The following is a 13,650-nucleotide window of genomic DNA, read 5'->3' as shown; positions in this document are numbered from 1 at the left end:
GGCTCAGGTTGTCTTAAAGATGGTGTCACACTTCACCTCAGACCTGCCTGGCTCTGATATTTTCAGACACGGAAATGCCGAGACAAAATACTTTGAATTTTATAATGACACAATACCAGTGTGGGTATAAGTGCCGTCTCTCTATTTTAACAGGGAACCCAATGGACATTTTGGAAAGTCTGGGAACCTTGAATTTCACGACTATTGAAGAGGTTGCAAAACAGGTGTCTATATTTTTTACATATTGTTCTCATCTCTGTAGTCCCAGTTAGCAGCACTGCTAGACCAGTTAGACAGGGTTGTAGCACGTTTCTTAAAATATTTCATTTCAAAAAGAATGTATGAAAACATAAAACTACTCAATTTCCCACTCACATAACATGTTAGTAACTATACCCATGAAAACCCCTTTGTATTTGATGTGAAACTCAGTTATGCAAGGATGGATGTAACGATGGAACGTTGGCAAGTCAAGTCATCCATCAGATTGTGGAAGCCTTAGGCAGCTCACTTCAGCTAATCCTTCATCCCAACATGAGCTATGCCGAGTCAAACCACCTCAGCCTTCTTCTTGCGAGGAGTGTGGAGGATCTGATCAGGTCACTCATACCAGACATGGCTGCCGAGGTGCTGCTTCCCATGACCAATGTGGTCACTACTTACTTTGAGACCATCTCTCAGCCTGCTGGACCTGACCAGTGGAATATAATGTAAGTAAATTCTTAACACACTACGATACTAACTAACTAATGGCCATATAACAATGCCAAAGTATTTAATGGAATATGTCTATGTTTGATTTATTATGACCGCCGCACATGCACACACATGCAGACACACACATAACCCTCCCCCCCAACAAACACACACACACAGACAAGCACAGGTATACACATACAGACACACATGAACATGCACATGCATAAACACACACACACACACACACACACACACACACACACATAAACACACACACACACACACACACACACACATAGACATGCACACACATACACACACATTAGACATGTAGGCATACGTACGCACGTGCACACATGCGCACACACATAATGCACGCACAGACTCACACACATACACACACACACACATAAACACAAACATGGACACGCACACACACACACACACACACACACACATAAACACACCCACAGACACACACACACACACACACACACACATAAAAAAACACACACATGCAGGCAAGCAGGCACACACACACACACACACACTCACACACACACACCATTACCCCCACACACCCACTCACAAGCAAACACACACATACACATACACACATAATACACACACACATGCAGGCAAGCAGAGAGACACACACACAAACACACACACATTCACATCCCATTACCTCCATACACACACTCACAAGTGAAAACACACACACAGAGAAGCACACATATACACAAAAGCAAATGCACACATGGACACACTCATTTACATACACAAAAGTTGCAAGAGTAGGGGATGGAGTAGGAGATGGAGACAAATTGACAAGTTTGATTTATTTTTACGGAGAGAATGTGCAAGACTGAACGGGCGGTCATATTTTGTACCACTTTTGGGTACATCCAGTTTATTTACTTTATTAATTTATTGAAGTCAATGTAAGGGTAATGAATGTGAAATGTGACTTAATGGACCATCTGTGTTGATCTTTGACAGCATTGTGAACATCATGAAAGGACTGGCACACAGTCTGCCACAGAACAGCACTGCACAGCCCTACATTTCTCTCATCACCAGAGTAACACACCATCCTGAATGCAACAGATGGCAAGTCCAGTTTTCTGTTTGACTATGTAGTTTGAGCATAGTTTGACTATGTAAATACTGTATTTTTTAAGCACCATGAATAATTGTATTATTGCATCAGTTGCCTCCCTGTCATTATTTTATAAAAGAAACAGATTTTAGCTTCAAAGTACTTTGAATTTTATAATGACACAATGCCAGTGTGGGTGTGATGTTTAAGTGCCGCCTCTGTACTTTTAACAGGAAGCCCCATGGACATTTTGGAAGGTCTGGGAACGTTGAATTTCACGGATATTGAAGATGTTGCAGAACAGGTGTCTATATTTTTTTACATATTGTTCTCATCTCTGTAGTCCCAGTTAGCAGCACTGCTAGACCAGTTAGACAGGGTTGTAGCACGTTTCTTAAAATATTCCATTTCAAAAAGAATGTATGAAAACATAAAACTACTCAATTTCCCACTCACATAACATGTTAGTAACTATACCCATGAAAACCCTTTGTATTTGATGTGAAACTCAGTTATGCAAGGATGGATGTAACGATGGAACGTTGGCAAGTCAAGTCATCCATCAGATTGTGGAAGCCTTAGGCAGCTCACTTCAGCTAATCCTCCATCCCAACATGAGCTATGCCGAGTCAAACCACCTCAGCCTTGTTCTTGCGAGGAGTGTGGAGGATCTGATCAGGTCACTCATACCAGACATGGCTGCCGAGGTGCTGCTTCCCATGACCAATGTGGTCACTACTTACTTTGAGACCATCTCTCAGCCTGCTGGACCTGACCAGTGGAATATAATGTAAGTAAACTCTTAACACACTACGATACTAACTAACTAATGGCCATATAACAATGCCAAAGTATTTAATGGAATATGTCTATGTTTGATTTATTATAACCGCCGCACATGCACACACATGCAGACACACACATAACCCTCCCCCCAACACACACACACACACACACACACACACATAAACACACACACACACACACACACACACACACACACACACACACAAGCACAGGAATACACATACAGATACACATAAACATGCATATGCATAAACACACACACACACACACACATAAACACACACACACACACACAAACACACACACACACACACACACAGACATGCATGCACACACATACACACACATTAGACATGTAGGCATACGTACGCACGTGCACACATGCGCACACACAGAATGCACTCACAGACTCACACGCATACACACACACACACATAAACACAAACATGTACACACACAAGCACAGGTATACACACACAGACACACATAAACACGCACACGCATAAACACACACACACACACACACACACAAACACACACACATAAACACACACACACACATAGACATGCACACACATACACACACATTGGACATGTAGGCATACATGCATTGTGCCACAGAATGCACGCGACAGACACATGACACTCCACAGAATGCACACACAGACACACACACAAACATGTACACACACATAAACACAAACATATACACACACACACACACACACACACACACACACACACACACACACATAAACACACCCACAGACACACATACATAAAAAACACACACATGCAGGTAAGCAGGCACACACACACACACACACTCACACACACACACACCATTACCCCCACACACCCACTCACAAGCGAACACACACATACACATACACACAGAATACACACACACATGCAGGCAAGCAGAGAGACACACACACACAAACACACACACATTCACATCCCATTACCTCCATACACACACTCACAAGTGAAAACACACACACAGAGAAGCACACATATACAAAAAAGCAAATGCACACATGGACACACTCATTTACATACACAAAAGTTGCAAGAGTAGGGGATGGAGTAGGAGATGGAGACAAATTGACAAGCTTGATTTATTTTTACGGAGAGAATGTGCAAGACTGAACGGCGGTCATATTTTGTACCACTTTGCGGTACATCCAGTTTATTTACTTTATTAATTTATTGAAGTCAATGTAAGGGTAATGAATGTGAAATGTGACTTAATGGACCATCTGTGTTGATCTTTGACAGCATTGTGAACATCATGAAAGGACTGGCACACAGTCTGCCACAGAGCAGCACTGCACAGCCCTACCTTTCTCTCATCACCAGAGTAACACAATTCATCCTGAATGCAACAGATGGCAAGTCCAGTTTTCTGTTTGACTATGTAGTTTGAGCATAGTTTGACTATGTAAATACTGTATTTTTGCCACCATGAATAATTGTATTATTGCATCAGTTGCCTCCCTGTCATTATTTTATAAAGAAACAGATTTTTAGCTTCAAAGTACTTTGAATTTTATAATGACACAATGCCAGTGTGGGTGTGATGTTTAAGTGCCGTCTCTGTACTTTAACAGGAAGCCCCATGGACATTTTGGAAGGTCTGGGAACGTTGAATTTCACGGATATTGAAGATGTTGCAGAACAGGTGTCTATATTTTTTACATATTGTTCTCATCTCTGTAGTCCCAGTTAGCAGCACTGCTAGACCAGTTAGACAGGGTTGTAGCATGTTTCTTAAAATATTCCATTTCAAAAAGAATGTATGAAAACATAAAACTACTCAATTTCCCACTCACATAACATGTTAGTAACTATACCCATGAAAACCCCTTTGTATTTGATGTGAAACTCAGTTATGCAAGGATGGATGTAACGATGGAACGTTGGCAAGTCAAGTCATCCATCAGATTGTGGAAGCCTTAGGCAGCTCACTTCAGCTAATCCTCCATCCCAACATGAGCTATGCCGAGTCAAACCACCTCAGCCTTGTTCTTGCGAGGAGTGTGGAGGATCTGATCAGGTCACTCATACCAGACATGGCTGCCGAGGTGCTGCTTCCCATGACCAATGTGGTCACTACTTACTTTGAGACCATCTCTCAGCCTGCTGGACCTGACCAGTGGAATATAATGTAAGTAAACTCTTAACACACTACGATACTAACTAACTAATGGCCATATAACAATGCCAAAGTATTTAATGGAATATGTCTATGTTTGATTTATTATAACCGCCGCACATGCACACACATGCAGACACACATAACCCTCCCCCAACACACACACACACACACACATAAACACACACACACACACACACACACATACACACACACACACACACACACACACACACACAGGTATACACATACAGATACACATAAACATGCACATGCATAAACACACACACACACACACACACAAATAAACACACACACACACACACACACACACACACACACACACACACAGACATGCACACACATACATACACATTAGACATGTAGGCATACGTACGCACGTGCACACATGCGCACACACAGAATGCACTCACAGACTCACACGCATACACACACACACATAAACACAAACATGTACACACACAAGCACAGGTATACACACACAGACACACATAAACACATAAACACACACACACACACACACACACAAAACACACACACACACACACACATAAACACACACACATAAACACACACACACACATAGACATGCACACACATACACACACATTGGACATGTAGGCATACATGCGCACACACAGAATGCACGCACAGACTCACACGCATACACACACACACACATAAACACAAACATGTACACGCACACACACACACACACACACACACACACACACACACATAAACACACCCACAGACACACATACATAAAACACACACATGCAGGTAAGCAGGCACACACACACACACACACTCACACACACACACCATTACCCCCACACACCCACTCACAAGCGAACACACACATACACATACACACAGAATACACACACACATGCAGGCAAGCAGAGAGACACACACACAAACACATACACATTCACATCCCATTACCTCCATACACACACTCACAAGTGAAAACACACACACAGAGAAGCACACATATACACTAAAGCAAATGCACACATGGACACACTAATTTACATACACAAAAGTTGCAAGAGTAGGGGATGGAGTAGGAGATGGAGACAAATTGACACTTGATTTATTTTTACGGAGAGAATGTGCAAGACTGAACGGCGGTCATATTTTGTACCACTTTGCGGTACATCCAGTTTATTTACTTTATTAATTTATTGAAGTCAATGTAAGGGTAATGAATGTGAAATGTGACTTAATGGACCATCTGTGTTGATCTTTGACAGCATTGTGAACATCATGAAAGGACTGGCACACAGTCTGCCACAGAACAGCACTGCACAGCCCTACCTTTCTCTCATCACCAGAGTAACACAATTCATCCTGAATGCAACAGATGGCAAGTCCAGTTTTCTGTTTGACTATGTAGTTTGAGCATAGTTTGACTATGTAAATACTGTATTTTTGCCACCATGAATAATTGTATTATTGCATCAGTTGCCTCCCTGTCATTATTTTATAAAGAAACAGATTTTTAGCTTCAAAGTACTTTGAATTTTATAATGACACAATGCCAGTGTGGGTGTGATGTTTAAGTGCCGTCTCTGTACTTTAACAGGAAGCCCCATGGACATTTTGGAAGGTCTGGGAACGTTGAATTTCACGGATATTGAAGATGTTGCAGAACAGGTGTCTATATTTTTTACATATTGTTCTCATCTCTGTAGTCCCAGTTAGCAGCACTGCTAGACCAGTTAGACAGAGTTGTAGCATGTTTCTTAAAATATTCCATTAAAAAAGAATGTATGAAAACTTAAAGCTACTCAATTTCCCACACACATAACATTTAAGTACATATACCCATGAATATCTCTTATATGTATGTATTTAATGTGAAACTCAGTTATGCAGGGATGGATGTAAAACCCAAATGACATCCAGTTTTATCTGGTCCAATATACCATCAATCATTTCATGTCAACCAGGAGAAGTATGTGATGCTGCCACTGATTGCAGACTTTGGCTGCATACTTACAGCATTACTGATATAGTACTGAGTACATATTTGTTCCAAAGTATTTTTCCATTCTAAGCAATGGGTGTGTGCAATATCTCTGTCCCTCAGCTCGGAGGGGTCCTGGGGTCCCTCTTCCCTCTTCTTGGGGATCAGGCCCAGGGTCTGACTCCACACTCTGCCAAGGTCTTTGCTGACACACTCCCTGTTCTCATGCAAATCATCACTGGACAGGCTGATCAACACACTTTTGAAAGGTAAAGCCATGGATCACTAAATCTTGGAAATCCAGTGAAAATCTTGCCAGCTTGTACTGAACAATGGCAAATATATAATCAAAATACCTCAGCTAGCAAGACAGCTGGCCTTTTGACCCTAGACTCTATGGTGCCTCTTTTTAAACATTATATATGACAATAATGATATGCTTACTACATTAAGTAATTTATTTAAATATGAATATAGTTTAAAAGTATTTACATTTACATATGTAAAAATGTGTATTTTACAGAATTGTTTCCATGATTAATATGCATTCCATATTACACAGGCTTGAAAGGATTGTTGCAGTTCTTTTGACAACCATCAGAGGGACCCCTGCCTGGAATGAAGTTCCCTCCACTCTCCATGTCTTCTCAATGATGGCAGACAATCTGAATGCTCAAGCAGGTGTTTTAATCAACAATGTTCTATTTAATTTATAATCGTGTGCAAAGGCTACGGTTCCATCTATTTCTGCATGCTGTTTCCAGTCCTGTAGTGTACCCCCCTGGTTTTAGCAGCTGGTTTCTGACCATCATTTTCCCCCTTTTCTTTAGAGTTCATCCACAGCGTACAGGAGCCTCTGTTAAACCTCACCACAAACCTGCTCCAGGCTGTGAACACCAGCAACTTTGACATGGCTGACTTTTTCAGAGAGTTCCAGCTGGCTCTACAGCACACCATTGAAGTTGCCATTCAGGTTATACAGAACAGAGTGTTAAGACCAATAATGCATAGTTAACGTATAAGCCCGATGCAACCACCCCCCCCTCACCCCCACCCCTGCAGTCCATTGCTGTTTTTTATCTCCAAAGACAAGTTTTGTAGTAACAATGCAAGGGCAGTACTTATATGTGATTTCTGTCACAACTGTGTCCCTTAGACTGCTGAAGAGGGCAGAGCACTGAATTGCAGCGATGTGCTGAAAATGTGGGAGGAGGCTGGAGAAGCGGCAGGGGTCCCTCCCAGCAGCCTGAGCATGTGGTGCCACATCAGCCTGGCCCCTTTCATTGAGGCCAGTAACTTATCCGGATATTTCCCACCATTCAACACAACGGTAAAATGAAAACTCATTTATTCTGAAGCCAGTAAATATCCTGGTTCCAAAATCTAGTAGTATTTAATGTTCAATTGTCCTTACAGAACTAACCACTAGATGGCACTGTAGATCTATATTGTTGACTGTAAGGTCTATAGGGATGCATCTTCTGTATGCGGTGTTTTGCATGTGATGCATTTGCTTTACTCTTTCTGCACAGGGAGCTGGACCAGAGGCCCAGTCGGTTAATGCCACTGCAGCTAAGATTGTGCAGGTTCTGGAGTCTCTCTACAATGCCAGTCTGTCCCAGACCTACGCTTCTCAACAGCTAATCACAGTCCTCATAGATCACATATCTGCCAGCCTGCCAGGGATCACAGCAGGAAGCCCAGATTACTGGAATGAACAGCTTTTTAATCTGCAGTTGTATCAAAGGTTGCCATGCTTATCCCTCCTAAAATTTAGATTTTTTTTGTGTCTGAGTGTACAACAAAAGTAGTAGTAATGCAAAACTGAAATGTTTTGAATGGTATCCAGTGTGTCACAGTTGATGATATATTCTGAAATTCTGTCTATGCTAAGCTAGGTAAACATGCATGTTTTAGTTTTTTAACTGATGTCTTTATTTCAGTTTTTCAGGCCTCGATATGGCACTGGATCAAGTGGAGCTGGTTGCTCCTTGGGTGCGCCCCTATATCCAGGCCGTGGAGAAGGCCGTCGAGTACACCCTGCGGAACAGCCAGCGTCTGATGAACACCACATCAGGCCAGCAGGTGTTCATGGAGGCCCTTGAGATTCTCCTGACTGGGATGAATGTCACAAGTGAGTCCATTCACCTGCTGCTCAGCGGAGACATCAACAACATTGATGGACCATCCATCGACAGACTTCTGAAATTTGTTATCAAGGAGGTCATTCAGATGAAGCTACTAGGTGACTGGCCTATGGCATATAGTGCATTGGAGCAGATTCTTGCGTCCAGTTCCTCAAGTGTTGTCCTGGCGAGAGCCATTGAATTAGTCAACTGGTTCGGAACCACCCAAGAAACTGGAATGGGATTCCTCACTGAGGCTCTTCGGAAAATCTACTATGTGGTTCAGGCTGTCTTAAAGATGGTGTCACACTTCACCTCAGACCTACCTGGCTCTGATCTCTTCACTGACATTGTTGGGAATGCATTGAACATGCTGAGACAGATCACCAGTACAAGCGACTTCTTTGCCCCACTGGATGGCCTCCTAGAAGAACTGCAAAGGAACCTTATGTCAGTGGGTCAGGCTCCATCCAGGAGGACGCGGCGAGAGGCCATGAGGGGCCCATGGATGACTTCCTGGACCTCCTGGAGATCGACTACAATGCCTTGTTCGAAGCTCTGGCCATCCCACCCACGCCAGAAGAAATCATTGAGACTGTCCATGTCTTCTTCTCCAACCCTGATCTGGCTATTTTTCTGAAGGGCGTAACAAGAGATATGACCGGAAGCTCAGCACACGATGAAACCATCGACACCGCCCTGAATGTGCTGTCCCACCTGATGCTCCCCAGCCAGACCATGAATTTTGTGGAGTTGTTCATGGAGATTGCAGAGGATGGCTGGAGTGTGGAGGACTTGGGCAAGCTTGAGAAGCTGGCAGAGAGTCTCGCCAGAACAGTCGACATGGCCATGATACTGTCTCGCCAGCCTTCTCTCAACATTGCTCAGAGAATTGAGCAGATGGCTCAACAGCTCTCTGGTGTGGTGGATCACCTCATCAGTCGCAAAGAGAACATCACTGATATAGCCTCAGAGTTTCTCACTGCTCTCAATAACATTCTCCTACAGAATATCGAAGAAGCTAAAGACATCAACCCACAGATCACAGCTATTCTCAAAGACATCATTGCCACTGCCTCCAATCCAGGATCACAGACAAGCCTGTTACCTTACCTGATGGCTCTGGACCAAACTGTGAGAGCTTTCGCCCCGGTTCTCTCAACAGAGAACCTCATGTACTTCAACACCTCAGGGCAGATGATCAAAGCTTTTGCCATGCTTATCTCATATCCACACGATGTTGAGAAAGTGCTGCAGTCAGCTGATATAATCTCAGGCTCTTTGAACCATGTGTTCGCCTACTCTGGGGAGGTCAGCCTCCCCGGCGGCCACTCCATCCAGGAGGTGGTGTACCCGGTGGTCCTGAGCAGTGCCGTGGCCTCACACATCCTGTGGAACCTCTCCACCGTCAGCCACACATTCACCAGTGACCAGGAGACACAGATGATGGTGATCCAGGGCATCGAGCAGACGCTTGCCCTCCTCCCCGAGGACATGCAGATGTACACTGCCGCCCTCAGACCGGCCCTCCTCTCGGCTCTCTCCGGGGTGTCCAGCACAAACCAGATCCGTCCGGCCTTCTTTAACATCTCTCAGGAAGTCACGGCCTCCCTTCTCACCATCCTCAACATCACAGAAGGCCCAGTGTCTATGAACGCGCATGGCCCTGCACACGTCCTCGCTGTCGTATCCAACCAAGTGTCCCTCAGTGTCTTTGAGGGTCTGCTGATGGCCTCGTCCTCATCAGACCTGACGCTTGCCCTCACCTCGCTCAGGCGCGTGGTGATCACTTTGAGTACAGTGATGCCAGCCGAAGGCAGCCATTACCTCAACGTGTCGCTCATCTTCCTGGAGAACGTCGCCCAGGCCGTTAATTACACCAGCAGCACAGGGGACCTCGAGGGAGCTATGTCCATCGTCTCAGACTTTGCCCATACCCTTCAGACCATGGTGCAGTATTCCGTTGCTGAGACCACAGGCAATGTTTTGGGAGACCTAGAGGCCACCCTGCAGAAGGCCCTCCAGACCCTTCTCTTCGGCAGTGACCCCTTGACGCAGTCAGCCGAGCTCTCCAAGCAGATCCTCCACAGCATCCATGGCCTTCTCTCTTTAGCCGACAGCAGCATTGAGACAAATCTGGCCAGACAGGTTCTGGGGGTGACCACAATGAATGTGGGCCATCTGTTCATGATGAACAGCACAAACTGGGTGGACGAGTAAGTTGCCTCTCTCACATCATGTTCTCTTCCTATAAATGAAAAGGTGTTAACAGGGCCAACCCTTTTGCCCTTAGGCGATTTCACTTCATATTTTCTGCCTGCTTGGCATTTAGACTTAATAACTGCCTACGTCTTCAGAAATAGCATAAGTTTTGAACTGTGAAAAGAGCAAACCCTAGGATTCGTGGAATTGTATTACCATAATTGATCCAAGTAGGCCCAATTTGCACTGAGCCGTACACAGAAAGAACCATGCGATGTGTGATTCTGCTGAGCTTGTTGAAGTGACTGAGCTCATTTGTGTGTTCCTACAGATTACCCATGGTCCTGGCAGACATTGCCAAAAGCCTCCCTGATGGCCTTCCTTACACTGGCCTCATTAAGAACATAACTATCATCTTGACCAATGAAACTGAAGGTACAACACTGCCCAAACATTACCTGTCTTAGTTTCACTGTCACTCCAGGTTTTACTGTACATTTATCCTGTCTTGTTTTTTTGCTGTTTTATTGTATACGGCATCTAAACTAGCAAGTACCTTTGTTGCTTTCAACTCAAGTTTTTGCATCCAGCCATGATCACAATTTGTCTGGGTAATGTCTTCTGCACAATATGGAGCCCACTGACTAAATATAATTTATTGGTAGCCATAATTCTTATGGATCAATGCATCATTGAGCAAAGTGTTTGTGTGTGTGTGTGCATGTGTGCACCTGTGTGTGCATATGTGTGTGTGTGTGTGTGTGCATGTGTGCACCTGTGTGTGCATATGTGTGTGCGTGTGTTTGCATGTGAATGTGTGTGTGTCTATGTGTCTGTGTATCTGTGTATCTGTGTGTCTGTGTGTTTGTGTCTTTGTGTCTCTGTGTGTTTGTGTCTGTGTGCTTGTGTGTATGTGTGTGTGTGTGTGTGTGTGTGTGTGTGTGTGCGTGTACATGCGTTGCTGATTCAGTTTGAGGCTAAAATCTTGTGTTACTCTAAATTTTGCCTATGCACTGTAATCTTAATGTCAACCTTGCAAAAGCACAGCAAGTTGGAAGGCATATGGCCATCCTCCAAGATGGAGCCACTCAGTGTCTCATTACCAGGCTTGGATAGAGAATCTCCACCTCCTCGTCTTCTCCAGCTACGGTTTCACTGTACAGCTCTGACTGATTTCTAGGGAGAATGTTATGCCTCTGTCTTTCTTTGAGTGTACACCTGTGCTCTTTACATCTTCATAATCAGATAATTCCACCCATTTTGATTTAATTAATTGAATTCACCTCATAAACTTGTCACTTGTTTGGGGAAGTTATTTTCAGCATACTTGCTAGTAGTGACTTACTCTCTCTATCCTAAGATTGGATTTTTGCTGACATGTTTTTGTTTTTGTTTTTCTACTCTATTCCTGTGTATTATCAGCAGCGTTGACTTGTTATGGATTTAATGTTACTCCTGCCTTGTCTTGTTTATTGCTCGGGGTGCTCCGTCAATGGGGCCTGTCAGATGTTTTTTCTGCACACAACTTCATGCAGAGCCCAACCCAGTCGGCCTCTTTCAGCTTGGCCCTGTCAGTTGCCGCTTTGTGGAGAACTGAGGAGAGGAGTGAGGAGATTGTAATGATGCCCAAAGGGGCCCACAGCTGCCACTGCGAGAGCTGATCTTTTGTTTTGTTCCGTACCCATCTCCCCCTCTTCCCCTGGTGCTTTTGCAGACAACCTGAACCTCCTGCTCCACACCGTGCAGACAGCATCCGAGCTCCTGATGACTGACATGTGGAATGCCAACTACAGTCTGATGCTGCGGCGCTTCGCCTCTCAGGTTGGAATCGCAGAAAAATGCGTATTTTATTTTTTTTAAAGATACGGTTTGCCGAGTGCATCTGCACTCTTAGTTCAATCCACAATCTCCTTTGCCGCATGCTCAGGTCAAAAATGTTAAACCCAGTCAGGCATACAGTGCTGAAAGGTGTCCTAATGGTCTGATTTTGCTCACACTCTCTTTCTCTCCGTGTTTCGCTGTAGCTGTGTGCTCTGGAGAGGATGGAAGCTGTCCAGCAGCTCACCCAGACCCTCTCCCTCCCATCTGGTCTCCTGTGCCAGTCAGTGGCCCCGGCCATGCAGGCTCTCCATGAGATCATCACCAACATGACACAAGATGGCGCTGACCTGTATAATGTGCTTTTTGAGCTGTTCGTCGGGGACCCTGCTACCTACAACTTAGAAACTGACTGGTATTGTACCTTCACAATGTTTCATAGTTAGCTTGTATTATAAGTTTATGGATGTTTGGAATGTGTGAAGGTTTATTGTTATGCTAGTATGTCGTGGTGATCTCATTTTGTATGTGTGTGTGTGTGTGTGTGTGTGTGTGTATGTGTGTGTGTTGTAGGACCAATGTTGTCTCCCAGGTGATTGGTTTCAATGTAAGCTCATTTGCACCACTGGAAATCAACATGACTGCTCCACAAGGTATGCCAATACAGGCCAAGTACAACTCCACCCTGACAGGCAGTACCATTGTCAGTATCAAATCAGCAGGTGCTCAGTACTTGTACTGC

General features: G+C 44.2%; 1 protein-coding gene across 1 annotated transcript in view; it reads left to right on the top strand.

Annotated features, from left to right (window-relative positions):
* abca12 (ATP-binding cassette, sub-family A (ABC1), member 12) overlaps nt 1–13,650 on the top strand; it is a 62,553-nt gene that overhangs the window by 27,095 nt on the left and 21,808 nt on the right. The window contains 22 exon segments of the mRNA XM_048238602.1: nt 154–224; nt 433–710; nt 1,702–1,791; nt 1,793–1,812; nt 2,035–2,105; nt 2,314–2,591; nt 3,890–4,002; nt 4,222–4,292; nt 4,501–4,778; nt 6,047–6,159; nt 6,379–6,449; nt 6,886–7,031; nt 7,325–7,443; nt 7,593–7,735; nt 7,919–8,092; nt 8,295–8,509; nt 8,706–9,388; nt 9,391–11,104; nt 11,422–11,525; nt 12,805–12,911; nt 13,115–13,323; nt 13,482–13,561. Coding sequence (XP_048094559.1) covers nt 154–224; nt 433–710; nt 1,702–1,791; nt 1,793–1,812; nt 2,035–2,105; nt 2,314–2,591; nt 3,890–4,002; nt 4,222–4,292; nt 4,501–4,778; nt 6,047–6,159; nt 6,379–6,449; nt 6,886–7,031; nt 7,325–7,443; nt 7,593–7,735; nt 7,919–8,092; nt 8,295–8,509; nt 8,706–9,388; nt 9,391–11,104; nt 11,422–11,525; nt 12,805–12,911; nt 13,115–13,323; nt 13,482–13,561 — 5,148 coding nt within the window.

This window comes from Alosa alosa, chromosome 3, assembly GCF_017589495.1.
Source record: "Alosa alosa isolate M-15738 ecotype Scorff River chromosome 3, AALO_Geno_1.1, whole genome shotgun sequence".
NCBI lineage: Eukaryota > Metazoa > Chordata > Actinopteri > Clupeiformes > Clupeidae > Alosa > Alosa alosa.
This window is presented reverse-complemented; position numbering and strand designations above follow the sequence as displayed.